At 39.8% G+C, this 21,290-nt stretch overlaps 1 protein-coding gene across 1 annotated transcript; it reads left to right on the top strand.

The window, feature by feature from the left end:
- Positions 1–2,014: 2,014 nt before the first annotated feature.
- On the top strand, positions 2,015–20,796 carry IFNGR1 (interferon gamma receptor 1). Its single transcript, XM_036248506.1, has 7 exons — positions 2,015–2,177; positions 11,325–11,439; positions 12,593–12,756; positions 14,315–14,478; positions 16,336–16,525; positions 18,243–18,370; positions 19,736–20,796. Exons 1-7 carry the CDS (start codon positions 2,096–2,098, stop codon positions 20,306–20,308), a joined length of 1,416 nt encoding a protein of 471 aa, XP_036104399.1. The 5' UTR covers positions 2,015–2,095; the 3' UTR covers positions 20,309–20,796.
- Positions 20,797–21,290: the final 494 nt, after the last annotated feature.

Genomic DNA, 21,290 nt, shown 5'->3' with positions numbered 1-21,290 from the left:
CTTACGGACCCATTATCAGCATATCTGTACTGAAAATGATGAGGAAACAATGATTTGATTGCTCAAAAAAACCAGTGGGGAATGTGCTGGCATGTTTATAACCCCATAATTGATGATTGGTAAATTATTGTGCTGACTTGTTTAGAGCTCCATAATTGATGATTGGGAAAGTCACTGTGTGCCCTCTAGCTGAACCTGTTTTGTAAAGACCCCCTGAACTAAGAGATTGCTGGGAGCGGGCTGACGTCTGAGTCCACAGAGCTTGGAGGTCTTGAGTCAGAGACCTCCCCAACAATCTCAAGGAATTGGGCTTGCATTGTGTTTGTGCAGCTCAGGCCTAAGTGTGACCCAATGTACCTTGAAATACCTGAAATGCCTGGGTATTCCTGGGTGTTCCTGTTATCCACAAGGCAAACTAATTCTATATAGCATTGTTGTAGCCCTGGGCATTATATCAAGAAGATCCTATTTTCTTATAGCATTAAACTTTTGCTGTAAGGTATAAAAGGCATGTAATAAAGCATATCAAGGCTGGTTCCAAAGACTCTGTCACAGGAGTGTTCGGAATCAGACTATGGCTGGCTAATAAACGGCTCTTATTTGGACTTCAATTCTCTAGTGGTCTTTCTTTGATTCTGTCGCGTCACAACATGACCAAGACAGTGTCTGAGCCATTGTGCTCCAGGGAGAGAATGTCTGCCACCCAGGATACAGATAAAGAATAACCAGTCGGCTCTGGCCAGTTTGGCTCAGCGGTTAGAGCATCGGACTGCAGTCCAGAGTGACCCGGGTTCAGTTCCCGGGGGGGGGGGCGTACCTTGGTTGCAGTTTTTCCCTGGCCCTGGTTGGTTGTGCAGGTGGCAGCCACTCGATGTGTCCCTTTCACGTGGATGTTTATCTCTCTCTCTCTCCCTCCCACTCTATCTGAACAAAAATGGGGAAAAAAAAAAAGAATAACCAGTTGGCAGATGAAGGGATGCCTGGAAAATCATCGAACTGCAGTTTTTATCTGATTAACCTTTTCCCCTGAATTCCAAACCCCTTACCTACTGGCAGATGAAGGGATGCCTGGAAAATCACCGAACTGCAGCTTTTATCTGATTAACCTTTTCCCCTGAATTCCAAACCCCTTACCTACTTTCTCCTGAATTCTAAACTCACCTACACTTTCTTCTCCTTATAAAATGGGTCGGCTTGAAATTAGATGTAAAATGGTATTTTTAGAGTAGGTAACCTGCCGTGTTCTCGGATTGCCAGCCATCTGAATAAAGCGCCCATCAGGATTCAATCCTTATCTCTACTGGTTCTGGTAGTGACAGGCAGCACGTTTCAGAAGTTTGCACAAAACATTTCACCAGCGAATCTTCAGGTTCCCTCAAATACCAATGCAGGAATTAGAGGAGGCATTTAAGGGCTCTTTCTCTTGTAAACTCTCAGGTTCCCGGATGCCTTGATGGCGACCTCTAATAGGGTAAAACGATTGCGGCTGGGTTGTGGCCTAGCGCAAGGCCTGCATTCCCAAGATACTGAGAAAATGGGAAGTGGAAGTCGGGAGGGGGGTTGCCAAGCCTTGGGGGGAGGAGGAGGAGACAACCCGTAACCTTTGGACCCAAGCTCCTCACAAACTCCTGAGCCCAGGCTGCGACCCCAGACTGTTGTATTGTGCCCCTAACGCCTTGACCCCTCGAAACAGGGTTCTACTTGTCTTCTGGTCCTAGTCCTGCCTCCCCTCCCAGGATCCCCTTCCCAGGCGGCGTCCCGCCTCTTCACGTCAGGGTCCCATTCCTGGCAGCGTCCCGCCGCCCTGGGCCCGCCTCCCGCCCCGCCCAGACCCCGCCCAACCCGGCCCCGCCCCGCCCCGCCCCAATGACCTGTGCCCGCCCCCTTTCCGGCCCCGCCCAGGCCCAGTCTCCCGGTTTCTGTCTGGTCTCCAGGACCTAGTCCCGCCTCCTGGTCTGCAGCCGGCACTGTCCACCCCCGGTCGCCTGCTGGAGCGCTGGTCCGCGGTGGCGGAAGTGACGTGAGCCCAGGGCGGAGGGGCCCGCGGTAAGGCTCTCGCTGCCGCTCGGGGCTGCAGCCGAGTGTCCGGAGCAGCATGTCTCTCCTCCTCCTCGCCCTCATCACGCAGGCCGCGAACTGGGCTGAAACGAGCACCGTGGATCCGGCGCTGTCCTCTGGTACTGTCCTCGGATGGGTCGGGGGGAAGGGGGAGCCGCCGGGCCCGGACGCCCCGCCCAGCGGGCCGCACCCGCATTCTCCCGAACCGCTCGGTTCTCGGGCGCTCTGGGGTGTCGCGCGGTGTGGGGGCGGCCGCCGGGAAGGCGACCGCCGGTCTCCGCGGTTTGCACGCTTCAGTTCCCTTTCTCTCGCTTCCTCCGTTGTCAAAACAAAACACGCCTGGCAGCTCTTCGTTCTTCATATTCAGGTTTAAATGCGTGAGTTTCCTGGTCAGCATTTGTAAATTGGCCGCAGCTCGTGACTTAATACTCTACTCTTAGGCTGGACCCCGGATCCTTAGGCTGGGAGCGAAGTTGTTCTGTCGCCAGCTGAGACTTGAGACAGTGATTGGCCGTCTTACGTTTCAGTGGGGTGCAGTGCCAGCACTCAGCAGCCAGATTTGTCAGGTGGTGGGTCTCTTCTCATAGCTAGTTCCTGGAAGCATTTTATTTCCGCCCGCTCATTGAGATTTCCCAGGAAACATGCTGAGAATACGCTTTTCTAAAGCTCGGTGTAATGGTGGTTCGGAGTCTTTTGCAAGAGGGATCAACCTAAATGATCGGAAACCCCGTCAGTCTTGAGTGAGTCTCCTCAGTGCCCACAGCTAGTGCTCACCTGGAAGGGGTCAGGGAGGCCCAACCTCCAACAGCCTTGGCAAACTCTGGGTCTGAAGCTCTGTGTCATGACTTACTCCATGAGCTCCTGCTAGACGTGCTGCATTCATATCCAGCTGTCCTTTGGCTTGTTCTTGAAAAGTCAAGCAAATAAATACTCATATTCCTTAGGATGGAGATTGTAACCACCAGGTGTTGGAAATACAAAAGTGGGAGTTACTTAGTTTCCGTTTTCAAGGACCATGTTTATATAGTTAACACAATAGGCACTATTGTTAAATTCTCATCACATCTCGTTTTCACAGCAATCCTACAAAGTAGGCACTATTGACATCTCCAGTTATGGATGAAAAATTGAGGCACAGAGAAGTCTGCCCAACTTGTAGAGAGGTTGCTGGTACGCAGCGGGCACCCTGGCAGCCGGGATCCAGACTCCAAGTTGTTGTTGTTGTTGGCAGCTGGGATCCAGACTCCAAGTTGTTGTTGTGACTCCAAGTGGTTGTTGTTCTTCCTTTTAATTTATTGAATTTGGGGGGCTGACATTGGTTAATAAAACTATATGGGTTTCAGGTGTACAATTCTACAATACATCATCTGTATATTGTATTATGTGTTCACCACCCCAAGTCAAGTCTCCTTCCATCACCATTTATCCCCTGTTTACCCTCTTGTACCTCCCCACCCCAGTTTCCCTCTGGTGATCTCCATACTGTTGTCCATCTACGAGGTTTGTTATTGTTTTTGCTTAATCCCTTCACCTTTTTCACCCAGTCCCCTAACCTCCCTCCCCTCTGACAGCTGTCAGTCTGTTCTCTGTATCTATGAGTATGTTTCTATTTTGTTAGTTTATTTTGTTTATTAGATTCCACATATACTCTGCAAATTGCTATTACCTAGGGCAAGTAAGTTATACACAAGGCAGCTGTAGTACATTGTAAGAGCTTGAAATTATTGCACAGGCTAATGGAAAGCAGCATTTGGGCTCTGACCAAGGGAGTTAGGAAAGATGAGAAGATGACCCCAGGGTTGGAACTGGAGGTGCAGAGACACTTGTGTATGCAGAGGAAGTGGTGTGAAACAGCATGTTCAATTAGTGGAATATTAAACACTTTATTGTAGAGTATGTATGTGAGGACACAAGAAGAGTTAGGACAGTTGGAGAAGAAGGAACCAGTTAATGAAGTGCCTTGTCATGGTCACATGTAACAGCAAAGGATAAAAGCATAGCTTTGCCTGACATAGGCAAAAAGAGGAATTGATCGGCTCAGAGACAGAGTCTAAGCAAGAATTAAACAGAAAGGTAGAGATGCCATCTGGGCCTCAGAAAGCTGAAGCAGGAAGTCAAACTGCCAAGGCTCTCCATTTCTTTTTACTAACTCTCTTAGTGTTGACCACTCTCCCTAGTTGGCAGGAATCATGGATGTCGACAGCTTTTGGATTGTGACATTTTGCAGCTTCCTCTATCCTAACAGACTCACAAGGAAAGGCTCTGATTTGCCCAGCTTGGATCAGGTGCCAGCTCACAGGGGAAGATGTAATTTCAGGGGATGGTGGTAGGGGAGTTCCCAGAAGAGAAATAATGTCCCTGAAAGAAGCACGAGTGCTGAACTAACAAAACAATCTGTTCATTCTACCTTGCTCAAGTCAGTGGGCAGCCATTGGATTATTTTAAGAGCATAAATGATTTTATGCAGGATTAGACATGCCATTTAGGAAAACCATCTTATAAAATAGTTTGAGGATAGAATCAAAGGAGGGAGGCCAGTTAGGTTGCTGGGAGGAGTCGATGAGAAGTGGCAATTGAAGTGGAGAAGAGAGAACACAGTTGGATGACTAGAAGGCAGAGTCAGCAAGACTCCTGACTAACTGGATATAGAAGAGAAGAAGAGGATGAGTCAGGTTCCTGGCTCAAGCACAGTGTTAAACTAGATGCCAGGCACTACCTTCTCAGTATAGGGCCCTCCTGAGCATGGTGCCTCTTGTGACTGCACCATTTGCATATCCTTGAAGCAGGCCTTGGGAGTAGAATTGTCTGCCCGTCCTCCTTAGGAGGATCTGCTATGGCCTTCTGTACTCCAGCATTTTGTAAACACAACTGTCAGTGACACCCCCTTTTTTCCAGTGCATTTTCAATACAGTTGTCTAGTTTTTTCAGTGCATTTCTCTAGTTTTGTTGTGTTCCCTATGCTTTTAAAGTTAGTTTAAAACGCAGACTCTCCAGAGTATGGGAGGAACACCCCAAGGAACAATCTTCTTTTGGCTCTTGGTTAGCTTCCCTGACTCTCCAATGCCTGGTACTGAATACACACTGGATGTGTTAACTCATAACAGTGCTGGGTTTACTGTGTATTTGGTAAGACCAGGATGTGAACCAAGGTGAGGAACGAAGCTACAGAGCAGGTCACAGCAATGACTGCGTGCTTGGAAGTTCGTATTAGATGAGGGGACTTGGTAGGAACAGGGAAACAGGCAAGGGATTAGAGCCAGTCTTTGAAAAAACCAAGTGGTTGGGAATATGTTATAGTTATGGGCTGCCATTAATATTTCTTAAGTGAATTTATAGGAAGCTAAATCCATGCGTGCCATCTAATCAGTAGTGTTTCACTTTTCATACACTTTTACATGTAAAAGTAGTATATATTTTTAAGTGAATCAGTGCCTGTTAGTGGCTACCTTCTTCCAGTTTGATCTCCCACTCGGTGTTATCGATGGGGGGCTCTTAACCCACCTCCCCTTTTTCAGCTATGCTTCTACTCAGTCTCTGACTTTAGGATAATGCTCCGGGTGTGTTTAAACTTTTCATTATTTTCTTTGGATTCTGTTTTTATTTATTTCAGAGATTCCAGGTATTGAAAATAATGCATTTTAATGGTATTTATTGAACAAGTGTTAAGAATAATTTTCTTTTTCATTTTATTCTGATTCATGATTTATATGGATGCAAGTTCCATATTTCAATTCTACATAAAAGAATACCTAAATAATTGAAGAGAAAAATAACTTATTTAAAGAGCTACCTTATGAAATTTGGCAGCACACAGCAATAATGCATTTGGTTTTGCTCAGTGGTTAGAACATCGGCCTGAGGACTGAAGGAAGGGTCTCAGGTTCAATTTTAGTCAAGGGCACATACCTGGGGTGCAGGTTTGATCCCCAGCCCTGTCAGGGTGGTGTGGGAGTCAACCACTTGATGTATCTATCTCACATTGATGTTTCTCTCTCTCTCTCTCTCTCTCTCGATCCCTCCCTTCCTTCCACTCTCTCTAAAAGACCAATTGAAAAACATCCTTGGGTAAGGATTAACAAACAAACAAACAAAAGTTGAGCACATTCCTTGTCCTGTAGGAAATGTTTAGTATATTTTAATGATTGTCATTCAATAACATGAATCTTTTTTATTCTTTTATTCATTTTTTTTAGAGAGAGAGGAAGGGAGAGGGAAATAGAAACATTGATGAGAGAGAACATAGATTGGCTGCCTCCTGCATGGCCCCCACTGGGGATCGGGCTCACAACCTGTGCCCTGACCAGGAATCGAACCGGCAACCTGTTTTTAAAATTTATTTTCTTTATTGATTTCTGAGAGAGAGGAAAGGAGAGGGAGAGAGAAACATCGATGAGAAAGAACATCAATCGGCGCCTCCTGCATGCCCCCTACTGGGGACCTGGCCCACAACCTGGGCATGTGCCCTAACTGGGAATTGAACTGGCGACCTCTTGGTGCATGGGTCGGCACTCAACCACTGAGCCATACCAGCCAGGTGGAACCAGCAACTTCTTGGTGCAAGGGAAAATGCTCTACCACTGATCCACACCAGCTGGGCCATTTTTTTTAATCCTTACCCAAGGATATTTTTTTCATTCATTTTCAGATAGAGTGGGCAGGAGAGAGAGAGAGAGAGAGAAACATCGATGTGACAGACACCAACCAGGGCCGGGAACGAACCACAAATGAGGTACATGTCCTTGACCAGAATTGAACCCGTGACTCTTTGGTCCACAGGGTGATGCTCTAACTGCTGAGTCAAACTCGCCAAGGTGGCATAATTATTTTTTAAAATATATTTTAAAATATTAAATTGTTTAGTTATATATGAGAAATTGTGTTGGCTTAAAAAAAATAAAACTCATCCAGATCAATAGGAGAAACTTAAAATAGACAGCAGCTAACTTGTTCTTCTACCTTTTTCTTTCCATAGACTGAAAAGGCCTCTTTTAATTTTTCAGTTCCTAAATTATTTCTGAACTTAGAATGACTTAGTCCAGAGGGAAATTAATCTTGAGAGATGACTACTGTCAGTGACTAGGTGGGTTTCTTCCAATTAGAATTCACTGGTATGCCAAACAACACCAGTTAGATGAAATTGGATAAACAGGCAAGAATAAAATCCTGTGTTCCAGGTCAGAAAAGTGGGTGAGCCCTCACTTGGTGGTGGTTTGAGTGAAAGACCTGTGGGATTTTAGTTAATTACACATTTAGTATAAGCCACTATTCCATATGTCCATGTTTTAAAAAAAAAAAAACAGAGAGGAAAAAAGTATTTTAGTTACATCTATTGCATTACTTCTGGACTTCATGTTTTAAGAGATACAGTGAGTGATAAAACCAGAATAGGTCCCAAAGGCAGACAGGAATAAGAGGAGACTTCAGGGATATGGGAGGGTCTTGACCCAGCTGAGGAACTATCACACAGAAGGTAAAATAGACTTGAAGTATTTGAGGTGCTCTCACTTGAACCCTTAGTTCTGAAACTTCTGCAGGTAGGTATAAGAAAATAATATGGGGATATAATGTACAACATGATAACTATAGCTAACACTGCTATATGGTACATTCATAAATTGCTAAGAGAGTAGATTCTAGAAATTCTCATCACAAGTCAAGTTATGCTGTACAGTGTACACTGTAAACTTATACAATGTTGTTATCAGCTATATCAGTTATATCCCAATAAAATGGAAAGAAAAAAATAAAAAGAGAAAAAGTTGGAAAGCATTTAGAAAAATAGCCATTTTATCAACATTATAAAACCATTCAGGAGGTAGATTGTGAAAAAATATATATTCTGAAAAAAATGCAAAAGTCTCGTTTTGATATTTTTTACTTTTTCCGTCTGGATTTCTCATGTCATTTCTCAGTTTGCAATGTAGGAAGAAACATGTATGAAAATACCCATGGCCCTGCATCTTCAATGTGGGGAGGGCGTTAGATCTTTTATCTGAAAGGTGTCATTTCGGAAAAGATCTAGATGCTTTAACTTGGAGCATTTGTTTTGGAGTAGTGGTGTTAGGTGACTTTAAATCCACAAAAACAATTTACTTACCAGCCCCTTTATTCTCACTTCTCTTTTGCTCCTCATTTTGTCCTTCCCTTGGAGATGTTGTTAAGCAGATTGTGGAATGGTGTCTACAGAGTATGGAGCTGTGTTCTGCCATAGATGTACTTATCTTCTAGATAGTCTTTGTATGCTGTTGTGTTAAAATTAGTGAAGAACTCCTGTGGCTGGCCCTCTTCGAGTAGAGGCACCATCCATACAGAAGAAATCAAGATGTCTGTAGCTGTCTGCTTCCTCCATCCTACCTTCCTCAGAAATGATTACAGAACTCTTCTGGCTGCTGTATTTTGATCTTTTGGTGACATCTCCACTGTCCTCTCTAGTGGTACTGCATTACGACTTGTAATCTTCATCGGTATTTTTTGACCCCTCCCTTGCTCTTTGTTCATATCCTGTCTGTTCTAGTTTATCACGAGAAAACAGTTGGCTATAACCAGAATTCAATTTTTTCCCCTGTGTTGTAATTGAGTGTAATGAAAGACTGATTCTTCTCTCTAATGTTTGGCTTTGTTAAATCCTCAGCTGCTAGTTTCTACAGGTGTTCTGGGAAGCAGATCATAAAATAGCTAGTTTACTTGGGTAGTTTGCACCAAATAACTCTGAATCCATATGCAAAAATAACATCAGTTACAGAAACTGTCCATCTGGGTATTTCAAAGAGATGGGGAAATCTCTAAGATTATTTTATTTCATGCTATTGGTAGGATCTTGCCTTAAACTCTAGGCATAATACTGTCTTACTATTTATACATGTAGTTTTATTTATATAATGTAAATTTATTATGAATTGAAGTTTGCTGTAAGCCTTAATTATTTCAATCAGAATATGTAACAATTTAAACTTTAGGTTACAAAATTCTGAGTTTTAATGAGAAAACTACTCATGTCTATTATGTGATTTTAGCAAAGATGACAAAAGCAGATATCTAATAACCACATGGTTTCTCTTCTGGTAGTGTTAAAACCACAAGTTATATCCTTTTATGTAAATATTTAAAAGTTTCTCCTTTAATCTACTAGTCATCTGTCTTCTGTCATCCATCGGAACCTCTTTCTCCTGCCACCTATATGTCTCGATTACTTTGAAAGCTATGATTCAAGTCCTTGTCTTGGTCTAACCATGTCAAGCTTTTACTTAAATTATGGGAAACATAGTTTGATTCACATTAAAAACTAACCTAACAGTACAAATCTACTGTTGTTTGTGGTTTATATGATTCAATAACCTCTTAAATATAAATGGACTTTATTTGATATTCTAGTATATAGATTGACTTCTATATGCCTTTTCCTCAAATATAGAAATTTCAGATTGAGTAAATGCAGTTAAAAAGACATCCCCATTGTGATGATAAATTGGAGGATGATAAATTGGGAGTAGTATTTTAAGGGGCTTAAAAGGAAGGGCGGAACCTGTCATTGGAAACTGGGGAAGGCAGATCCTTGTTATGTAGTGGCAGAAAGCTTGGCTACACTGAAGGTACCCGGTGATCTGCGTGACCTTACAGGAGGTTTCCAAGCAAAGCATTGAAGGTGCCATGTCATTTCTTCTTGAAAAACTAGAGAGAGTAATTAAGGGGAAAAGACTGTAAAACAAAAAGAAACCAGGACTTGTTGGTTTGAAATTTCTCAGTCTCTGGAGAGGTAAAAGATGCTAAAATTAAGAAATGGCTTCTAAAGGAAGTTCAGACTCATCATGAGTTTTCTTAGCATCAGGTACTTCTTTTTCTTATCTGGTTGCAAAATTATGTTTGTATGTGTGATTATTATTGACATTAATGTTGAATTGAACCCAGAGTTGTACCTTTTATTTCCACTTCAACCCTAGAGTATAAACTATTTGAGACTAGACTGTTTCAGGATACAAATAAAAAGGAGCCCTATGAGGAAGCTTCAGTCTACCCTGCTACACACTATATAGTAGGTGCTTCCTTCAGCAGAAGGCAAATATCATATGTGTGTGAAATTAACACCTCACTCGATAGATGAGGAAATCTGAAATAATTATTTAGCATTACTATTAGCATAACTATTTAGCAGGAAAGAACCCAGATTTCGTAATGTCCAACCCAGGGAATATTTTTCATATTAGAGCAGTCTGCTTGATATAAATCTGAGTGATCATCATTATCTGAGATGCTCTAAAAAGTATACTTATAGCTCTTAGAATTTTTGAGGAGGATGATAAATTATGTTAGGAAGCCACTGAATCTTGGTCACATTGCCATTCATTTATTTATTTTAGTTGTATAAGTAAATCATGTTTAATAGAATTTTCTGTTTTGGGTCATATTACTGACTGTATATAATACCTTTGTGTTTATTCATGAAGAAGGGAAGGGAGGCAGGAGGGAAAGAGAGGGGAAAGGAGGTGTTGAGGAGATGTATGCGTGGATGTGTGTATTCAATTTTCCAAGAGGTGGTGGATAACAACCTTTTACCAGAAGGAAAATGGCTACTTTTAATAACTGGATTGCCATTTTGGTAATGTCTGGTGAAAAGATATTAAAATGACTTCATATGGCTCACATCTTATCAACAAGAGTTTTATAAAATGGTTTGAAAGAGCCAAGACAAGAAGAAATATTGCTTTTGTTTTGTAAAAAGCCCTGCACACTCTAGAGAGCAAAGATGAAATTGGATTGTTCCATGGCATCTATTCATGTGCTATAGAAAAGGCACTCAGGGTGTGTAATAGCACTGGGTATAGGGTTGAGAGCCTGCGTGGTATTTTAGAGTGAAATTAGCCATCCCTAGTGTAGCCAGTTCTTCTCTAGACATTGAATACAATCTGTGGTACCATATATAGAAAGTTCTAGTGATTAAATGAATTGAGGATTATTATTACAGCAAGCAGTGCATTTGTTTTTAAAACTCCTAAAACATAGGAATTTATTTCCTCTCATTATATTTGTGTTCCCCTTATATCACAATGTTGCATCAGTAATTTAAAATGAATCAGAACTCTTCTATAGATTTTTCAAAAAAGGTATTTTTAGAAATCTCCTAATTGAAAAAAATTTATTATTTATTTGATGAATCCTTTTTCAAAATGTCTATTTTAATATTTGGTTAACATGGCTTCTTATTATAAAGTTTTCTAATGTTAATGTTAATTTTTTTACTATTGCCCATTTTTCTTTTGACTCTCTTTCAGTGCCTATACCAACCAATGTGACCATAGAGGCCTATAACTTAGAAGCTATCGTATTTTGGAATTACACAATAATGCCGCAGAAGCCTGTTTTTACTGTAGAGGTGAAGACCTACGGGTCAGTGTTACTGTCTTATCCTTTTTATTCTGTTTTTGTCTAGGTCCTTGCATATTCCATAACTTTGTGTTCCCTTCTATTATCCTTCTCACAGAGCAAAACTTCCAGAACTGCTTGTACACTTCCAGAAGTGCTAAGTAAGGGTGCAAATTAGTTCTTTTCAGAATACTTCCTGCCTCTTAGTTTTTCCTGTCAGAATTGAAGTAGACAAGTATCACTAAATTCCCAGATTTTTTTTTTTAAATATATATTTTTTAATCTTCACCCAAGGACATGCTAAGAAAGAGGAAGGGAGAGAGAGAGAGAGAAATATCTGTGTGAGAGAGAAACATCAGTTGTTGCCTTCTGTACATGCCTGAGGGATCAGACCTGAAACCCAGATAATGTTCCCTGACCAGGACTCGAACCAGCAACTTTTCGGTGCATAGGACTACACTCAACCAACTGAGCCATTCCAGCCAGGCTTACTTCCCAGTTCTTAAGGCATGATAATAAAACTTATAATTCTGTATTAAAGGTAATGTCATCTTATTTCCTATGGTGTATAGATATTGTTGAGCAAAAAGATTAAAATTTCCAAAAAAATTTTTGACAAATATTAGGAGTCTTTATAATGTATTAGATTCTGTAATTGAGTAATGATTATGTTCATGGAAACTAGGGTTGTTTAAAGAGCGATATGGTATGTACAGATCTTGTAATTGGAATTGAGCCTCTTTATTGTAAAGGAATTTGTAGTACTTTTGACCAAAGAGTAAGGGCGTCCTTTCTGCTTTGTTTAGCTTCTTCATCCTATTCTTTTTTTTTTTTTTTTAAAGAATAGCTTATTGATTTTTTTTAGAGAGAAAAGGAGAAGAGAGAAACATCAGTGTGAGCGCATAGCATCTGTCAGCTGCCTCCTGCATGCCCCTTACTGGGGATCAAGTCTGCAAACCCGGCATGTGCCCTGATTGGGAATCGAACCAGCAACTTCTTGGTGCACAGGATGATGGCCCAACCAACTGAGCCACATTCAGCTAGGGCTATCCTATTCTTATTTAGCTCTTTCTACCAGCTTCATGCTGTGAATGAAAAGCAAAACATAGACAGAGATGGTTCAAGTTTATATATTAATAAAAGTTACCTTTGTGTTTCTTTTTCCTTTTCATTTTAGGGAGCCAAAATGGGTTGATGCCTGCAATACCTCTCAGAATCACTGCAACATCTTTTCCATGATTAATGATCCATCACGTACTCTCTGGGCCAGAGTTAAAGCTAGGCTTGGACAAAAAGAATCAGCCTATGCAGAGTCAAAAGAGTTTATTTTGTGCAGACAGTGTGAGTAGAATGTATACGCATCTAAAATTTAAATTTGAGAGTATTTACATGTGTCTTCTCTATATATTTGCTTTTATTGGCAGTTGCTAAAAATTATTACAATGCCCAAGAATTTGGAACAACTTAGGGAATTTGTGTCTTCCACTTCTCCCAAGCCCCATAAAATAGGCCTAATAGGTGCCCGTGATTTTGCCTCTACTAAACTATTCCATTTCCATTCCATTTAAATATGTGGATCAGTGTTGTCCAACTAGACTCAGCACTGTCCTTCCCCTTCCTGTCTTCGTCATTCCTTTATAAGTTACATTCACTGAGGACTTTGGCAGATGCTCTTCTCTCTTCTCTACCTTAAATCCTCCAGGCCTGTGGGAATTTTAACATCAGCTTCATGCATTAAAAAATATCAGAGTTCTGTAATCTCTTCAACCCCAGTGATTTTCAGCTTTCCTTGCTTCCAGCATCACGTTGCCATAGTTGACCTGATCTTTCCTGTCACTTCAAGCTCCAGAATCTTCAGTGCCAGGTCCTGTTTTCTAACTAACATCCTCCCTTGTAGCTCTCACGCCCTCACTCCTGGGCAGAAGCCTTTAGGCAACCTGACTGCTCCCTAGGCTTCTACTCCTTCAGCACCTTGCCTCCCAGCTTCGCTTCCTTCCTGTTCAACTTCATGCTTCATTACTTCCACACCGCCTCCTTCTGCTCCTTCTTTCTGGGTTGTGCCTACTTGGTCTCTTCTACAGCTCATTCTCTACTTGCCCTTGAATTAGCTTTATTCCCCAGAGGTCACGACGCCTTTGTCATCTGATAGCTATACCCTCTGTACATCAGAGTTTTCCCACATGATGTGCCAAAGGCACACTGTACGCCAGAAAGTGTGCTAGGCCCGAGGATGCTTGGGTGAGTAAAGACAGACCTGCTTGGCACACAGCAGGTGCGCACTGAGTCTGTGAAGAACAGTTAAATGGTTCGCCAACAAAGTCTCAAACATCAAAGACATAATAAATAGTTTTTGAATGAATGAAGATCTAGTTCTGATTTTCACAGTAAAAATTGAAAAATATTTAGCACACTTTTATGGAGCCTTCATGCCAGACATCCATAAGTGTTGGAGATACAAAAAGTCACTGTGAGCGTTTAAAGATAATTAAAATGCCTTTTCTAAAACTTTTTTTTTTTTAAGAAAATGTTTTTGTTTTTTTTAAGTCTACAGAATCAAAGATAAAGGAAAAATAACTCAATAGAGCTTCTATTATGTCAACGTTTTTTTACAAAGATTCATGACCACCTATTTTTTTTTAGGACTCAAAATGAATTTAAACTGTTAAAGAGGAGTTTTAGATTACATAAGAATACTTCTTGACTGAGAAAATACATTAAGCATTTTTTTGTTAAGTACACTTAGGATATCTTCTAGATCTTTTTGGAAGGGTTTAAATGTGGTTCTGCTTTAGAACAACAGCAAAATGAGGAGGTTGATTGATTTGGGTAATTTTATACTATGTACTATAAAGTTCTAGGGCCACTAATTCTACTTCTTTTTTGTTTTCTCCCCACCCAGGGAAAATTGGACCACCTGAACAGAGCATCAGACATAAGGAGGACCAAATCATTATTGATATATTTGACCCTGTAGTTACTGAAAATGAAGAAGAGCTGGGAAACATGTATGATATCTGTTATGCGTTCACATACAAGGTGTATGTGAGAATAAATGAAAACACGGTATGTGTTTCTATTTCATCTTTTTCAAAATGGAAATGTTTCTGTCACTAACATAAGTTTTTTCTGTATGTAATGTAAGGAAGTAGAATGCTTATGAATATTCAGGCAAGACTTACAGATCCTGGGTTTTGGTAAGAAGAGTGAAATACCTATATAGATGCTATTGAATGGAATTGGTGACATAATTAATCACTAACACTGGCCAGGTGAACACATGTAAGTTTTTTCTTTCCCTCATATAACTACATAGCCCTAATCTAGGCTATTAACCTGTATATTTCATTTCTTCAATGGTAAGAGAATAATTTTAATCTTTTCTTCCTCCTTGGTAGTAACATAAAATTACACAGTTCTAATTGGAGTCATTGTTTTTGAGAGAAAAAGTTAACAGTAGTACTGTGGGGATATAATTACATTCTGGCACTGGTGTGCAGATCACAAATTATTCTATTCCATCCATTTGCCACAGCGCTGCCATTCCTTTATTTAACAATATTTTCTCTAGCATGTGCTCCATGCCTTCTAGGCACCAGGGCAGAGCATTGAGCAGTACAAACAGAACTGCAGTGACAAGTGCTATGGAGAAAAGGCAGGGAAGAGGGTTGGGCAGGGGGGTAGGGGCAGGAGTGAGTCAGTGGGGTGGTCAAAGCGGTCCTCACCTGCGGGACGGGTATTACTGGAGCCAGGGCTGGAGGAGGTGAGGAGTGAGCTGCATGGATGATGGTGGGCAAAGTGTTTCAGCAAGAGCCTGACAAAAGGACACTGGGCATGTGAAGGGAGCAGCAAAGCTGCACAGGGTGTGGAAGCAGATGAGGTCAGAGAGGTCACTGGGTCACTGGAAAGATTTAAACAGGAGAGTGACATCTGATTTAGGTTTTAAAATGTCACTTTGGTTGCTAGCAGAGTTGTTTCTAGAGTGCACATCTAACCTTATTACTGCACTGCTTAAAACCCATTAGCAAATCCCCATTAGCTAGAAAATAATACCTCAATTCTCTTTCCTGGCATGGCCAAAAAGCCTTCATGATTTGGCCTCTTGAATCCTTTCCAGCACCCTGTCTCCCCATTCCTTCCAACCTTATTTTCATTCATGCTTTGGTGAACCACTTGCTGTTCTTAGTTCCCTGTAAGTAACATGCTCTTTCATAGAATGTCCTTCTCCAGCTTTCTCCTTTGGCAAATTTCTATTCATTCATCAGTATTAACTGACATATCGTCTCCCCTTTGAATTCTTTTCTGATACGGTAGACTATTTACTCTTCTATGGTCTGGTTATTCCTAGTTCCATATAGAAGTCCCCTTGCAGTACTCATTACTCTCTTACATTTCTTTCTTATCTCCCTTCTACACCATATACTGTAGTAAGTTATTTGAGATCCGGCCACCACTGTCCTGCCTTGGAGTTTTCAGCTCTAGCACAGGTGATCCACACACTTCAGCTGCTTCAATGAATGATAAACTCCCAAATATCGCTTCAATCCTTTCTTTGAATTACTGCCAAGAGATTCAACAGCCTTTGCATAATACCTGTATTATTCTTCCTATAAGATGCTTTTATCTCTCAACAGCTAAATTTCTAGCATTATAGAAATAGGACTAATGAAACATTCCTGCTATTTGTTTTTAAATGTATAATCCCTTTAAAGAACATTTTGATGGATACATCATGTTATGTTGAAGTAACAAATTGACTTATTATTTGGTATCAACACTGTTTTTAGACATGTTCAACATTTATCACATATATGCTTTCTCCAGGTGTTTGGCCAATTTAAATATGGTGATTTGATTTTGTTTGTTTTTCAGATTAAAAGGGGCTATGCATTTTCATTGGTTGCTTTTTGTTTTCCCATACAGATTGCAGATACTGTGTATGAACTGAAGGAAGATCATTGCGACGACACTCAATGCCACTTAAGTATTCCGGTGTCCCCCCTGAATTCTAAGTACTGTATTTCAGCAGAAGGAATTTCATCAGAAACTTGGCCTGTTAAAACGGAAATGTCCAAAGAATTTTGTATTACCATTTTTGATAAGAGCACTACAGGTACATTCTTGCCATTTTTTTCCTAAATACAGGGAGTGTTAACTAACATAGGGTAATGTGAAGAAAGGAAATTTGCTATTTCAGTAATCTGTGTTCTTTTAAAAATAATATTTTAATAAATAATCTTCCTCAGAGAAGTTCAAAATTACAAATAAGGCCATTTCTCAGGCATTAAAAGATACAAAACAACCAATTTGGAAAGCCATGTGATAACCTTTCTATGCAGGAAAGAAAAATATAATAAACACAAAAAACTGTGTGCATATATGTCTGCATTTCAGGATTATAAATAATATGTCAATTTATTACTTCAATATAGCAAGACAATATGTATTCATCAAGATATGTATTCATACATGTTTTTTATGAATACAAGAAGTTTAAAAACTGAACAGCAAGGATGTTAATTGGTTAAAATTGTGTGATATGAGCTACACAAGCACTGGAAATAATTACTAAAACATAAACATAGCCCGGCCAGTGTGGCTCCGTGGATTGAGCATCATCCTGTGGACTGAGGGGTCCTGGTTGGAGTCCTGGTCAGGGCACATGCCCAGCTTGCCGGCTTGATCCCCTGTAGGGGGCATACAGGAGGCAGCCAATCCATGTTTCTGTCTCTCCCTTCCTCTTGCTCTAAAAAAATTAATAAAACATATTAAAAAAAAAAAAAAAAGAGGAAAAGCTCAAACAAAATAAAATAAAATAATGCAAATGACCCAGATTTACTTTAAAAAATACATAAACAGAAACACCTAAATTATAAACTGGGCTGATATTGTGGCCACACGGTGGCACTACTGTGGCTCATGGCAGCATTCCTGCCTGCCTGTTCTGTGCTTCTAAGCCCAGTGCTGGTTGTCTTATGTAGTCAATTTTATCTTTTACTATTGTTATAGTTTAATTGCCTTCACATCCTGTAACAGGTGTGATACAAGCATTCATTTAGTAGTAACTTCCAGAATTACTGTTCCAAAGAAGCAGCTTTGGGATAGAAATGAAAGGTAATGAAATGCCCTGAAAGAGGCCAAACACCACCACAATATGTAGAGTACTGTTACTTAGGAACAGAGGACTGTGAAAAAAAGTACTAAAGATTGTGCTGTGCAAATAAAAAAGCAGCATTAGAGAAAAATACACACCAATGATGAAAGATGTATGTGCTCTGAGACAAATCTTCTGACACAGAAGTCAAGGGGACGTTACTGCTGTGTAGCTTTGTGTGTGTGTGTGTGTGTGTGTGTGTGTGTGTGTGTGTGCTCGCGCACGCATCTGTGTATCTTTATAAGTATTTGCAGTCTTGAAATAAATATAAAATGTAACAAATTCTCTGGATTGGGGCTGGATTATTTTAAGAGTTACAGACACTGAAATATATTTTAAAAATTATTCTTTTGCCTCTTTAATTTAGAGAAAAGCGTAACTGAAAATCCTCCTATGTGTGGGGCTGTACGGAAATTGTTAGGAAAAAGCTATTTTAGCCACATTGTGTCATCACCATAGTGGCAGAAAGTTTAGAATTGTGGAGCTGGGAAGAATATGTTGTTATGTAGGCCAGGGACATAAATTTTCACTCGTCTCTCCTGGAGTCGATGTCAGTGTTCCTTAACACTGACCGTATTACTGGAGGTAATCTACATGAAGAATAGTTCAAAGTTAACTATTTGATTATAGCACTGTTCCATCTTAATTCTAATTTGTGATTTTTCTCTTTTTACAGATACTGTTTGGATTCCAGTTGTTGTTGCTTTCCTACTCTTCCTAGTAATTATCCTGGTAGTTATATTTATTAACATTAAGAAGATAAATCCATTTAAGAGAGAAAGCATCATGTTACCCAAGTCCTTGGTAATGTATTTAAATATACTTCTTTAATTATATACACTAAAATGTTGATTGGAACCTTTTTGATAGTTTTGTAAATTTTTTTAAAAGTAGAATGATGTTCAGCATCCTGTCACCTTTTATAAATCACTCAAATCTACTGCATATCCAAAACCACATATTTTTCACCACACACCAAGTATGTTTTTATGCATGTGGCACAGGTACAGTCAGACAAGTCTGGTAGGGAGCTTAAAGTCTAGTGGGAGGAAAGATAAGTATTTGCTGGCTGTACAGTTCATAGGTTCCAAAGCAAAGGTTTCTATACATGCCAGTGAGGACTTTGTCCAGAGGCAGTTGATGCCCGAGCAGTCCTGAGGGACAGATCGGAGATTGTCCTGGTACAAAGGGACAGTGGGTGCTAAGGTCCCCCCCCCCGAATCAAGACAACATGGCTTTTGAAAATCTGCAAATACAGATACCTTTCACTGTGGTTGGAGTGTAGAAGGAAAGATGACCAAAAGTGAGACTAAACTAGAAGTTTGACATTTTAATGTCTAACATTTAAAATACTTTGATGAAAAGAACATTTAAAGAGTAACAATGATAGCTTTCTGAATCAAATATGACAGGAATAATATCGGTGATATGCAAAGGGAACACTTTACTCTGTATGAAAGCATTACATTCAAGTAAAGTGGATAAGAACTATCAACAAGCAGCAGACAGTTTGCATATTGCAGTATTCATCCTTACTGGTAATTAAGCACAAAGCAATCTCACATTATGCTATTTTACACTGACCAGAGAAGGAAGAGTAAGCTGAATGTCCAGGAGTAGCAGTAGTAAAACCGGTCGGATAGGCCTGGCGGGAGGATAAGCATACACATTCAGTGTCTTGGTTCCATAAACATGCCCCATCCCCAGACTTAGTTGTTCCACACTTAAGAACTTATTGTAAAATAAAAAGACATGAAAGAATAATTATTTCACCATATTCTGTAAATAATAACAATTATTAATACTTTAACATCTACTATTAGAGAAATTATCTAATTGTCAGTGTAAAGAACTTATATGAGCTAATAAAAATTATAATTCTGAAGGGAAATGGTAAAAATATTACATAAAGTAGCTGGACTCCCATTACAAATTTAATGTTCATCTGTTAAAACAACATATATTGGTGAGATAGTAACTTTTTAAAAATTGTTTCTAATCTTAACCTAGTATATGAAGAAAAGGCAACCACCAGATTTTATTATCCTGTTCTAAATATGTCATTTAGTGGTAAATTTAGTTGTCCATTACCTTGAGACCATTTTTTTGAGGATGGGTACTTAAGTTTAATAATTTAATATTTTTAATCATTGATTTATCTTTCCTTAGGTGTCTGTAGTAAAAAATGCCTCTATAGAGGCAAAATCTGAATCAAAATATGTATCACCCATCACCTATGAATCTATTGTCCCTGACAACCAGACCGTGATCTTGGAAGAGCAGTTTTCTCCAGCAACAATTTCAAGCGTGCAGACTGAGGACAGCTCCGGAGAAATGGAACACAGAGATCTTCCTAGTGCAACAGAAGTAGGAACCACCCCAGAAAATACTCCAGACACGGCCCCTGGTAGCCCTCTGACTCCAGTAAGAAGAGGGGATTCTGTCCATTCTGGTAGTAACCAGTCTGAACCCTGCAGCATCACTTTAAACACTTACCACTCCAGAAATGGTTCTGATAGTGGCCTTGTGGAACTGGAGAGCTTATCGGACTCAGAATTTCCTCCAAATAACAAAAGTGAAATAAAGGCAGAAGAACCAGAGCCCATAACTCTGCTGAGAAACACTACTACCTCCTTTGGTTACGATAAGCCCCATGTGCTGGTGGATCTGCTTGTGGATGAAGGTGCTAAAGAGTCCTTGATTGGTTATAGAGTCACAGCAGGTTCCACAGAGTTTTCATGAGCTCAACCAAGTGCGCCAACTTGGAAGGAACATTTTTCCTGCTTTGACTTAATGAAAAGATCATGATTTCAGAAATTTTATCTTTTTTTATATTAACCAAATGGCAGACTTTGATTTAGATAAAAGTATAAAGAGCCTGATTGGGTCCTAAAACTGCAAAGACTGAAGAGCAAACCGTTGTTGCTTGTGAACCTTTCTGTGTAGATCTGTAATGAGAATCAGTGAATGCTCTCTAAGAACCCTGCCTCCTATGCCAGGCTCCTTTCTGACACTTCAAGAAATAGAGTGGACTTTTTCTTCTCTGTGCCTCTACGGTGGTTTGTTTTTGGTTTTGTTTTTAAAAGTTTATGTAAAAGATATTTTTAAATGCTTACTTTCAGAAGAAATCCTGGAAGCTTTTCATTTTCAAAATTGTATTTAAAGTTGAATTCAAAGGAATACAATTTTGTTAATAGAAATATGTATATAATTTTTATGGACCATTACAATAAGAGCTTTGTAAATAAATTTTAAAATTTATTTGTTATTCATTTATTTAAACACTTAGGTAGTCGGTTAACTAGAATAGTTTTTATCCATTTGCTTGTTTCCGTGCATTTGATGCTATAGGATCATTTTATAATTATTCATATCTAATCTTTAAAATAGTTCTAAAAATAATCTAATCCTTTAAAAATGGTCTTATGCCTGTATTTTAGTATGTATCACCCACTGTGAGGGCAGGGGCATGCAGATTTATTTTTAGAGCATATGGATTGAGGAACCTCTAACACAAAGATGTTGGTTGAAGCCATGGGAGTGGGTGAGGGAGCCCAGTGTCTGGTATGAAGAGAAAATTCCCAGAGAGGCAAACCAAGAATTAGTTAATGTCTATATTACACAAGGAGTTCTTGGGAATGCTAAGAGGATAGGAATTTTAAGATTCAAATTAATTGAGTACAAAAAAATATAACTCACATGAGTAAATTAACAAATTATGGAA

Source organism: Molossus molossus, unplaced genomic scaffold (genome assembly GCF_014108415.1).
Source record: "Molossus molossus isolate mMolMol1 unplaced genomic scaffold, mMolMol1.p scaffold_m16_p_8, whole genome shotgun sequence".
Lineage (NCBI taxonomy): Eukaryota > Metazoa > Chordata > Mammalia > Chiroptera > Molossidae > Molossus > Molossus molossus.
This window is presented reverse-complemented; position numbering and strand designations above follow the sequence as displayed.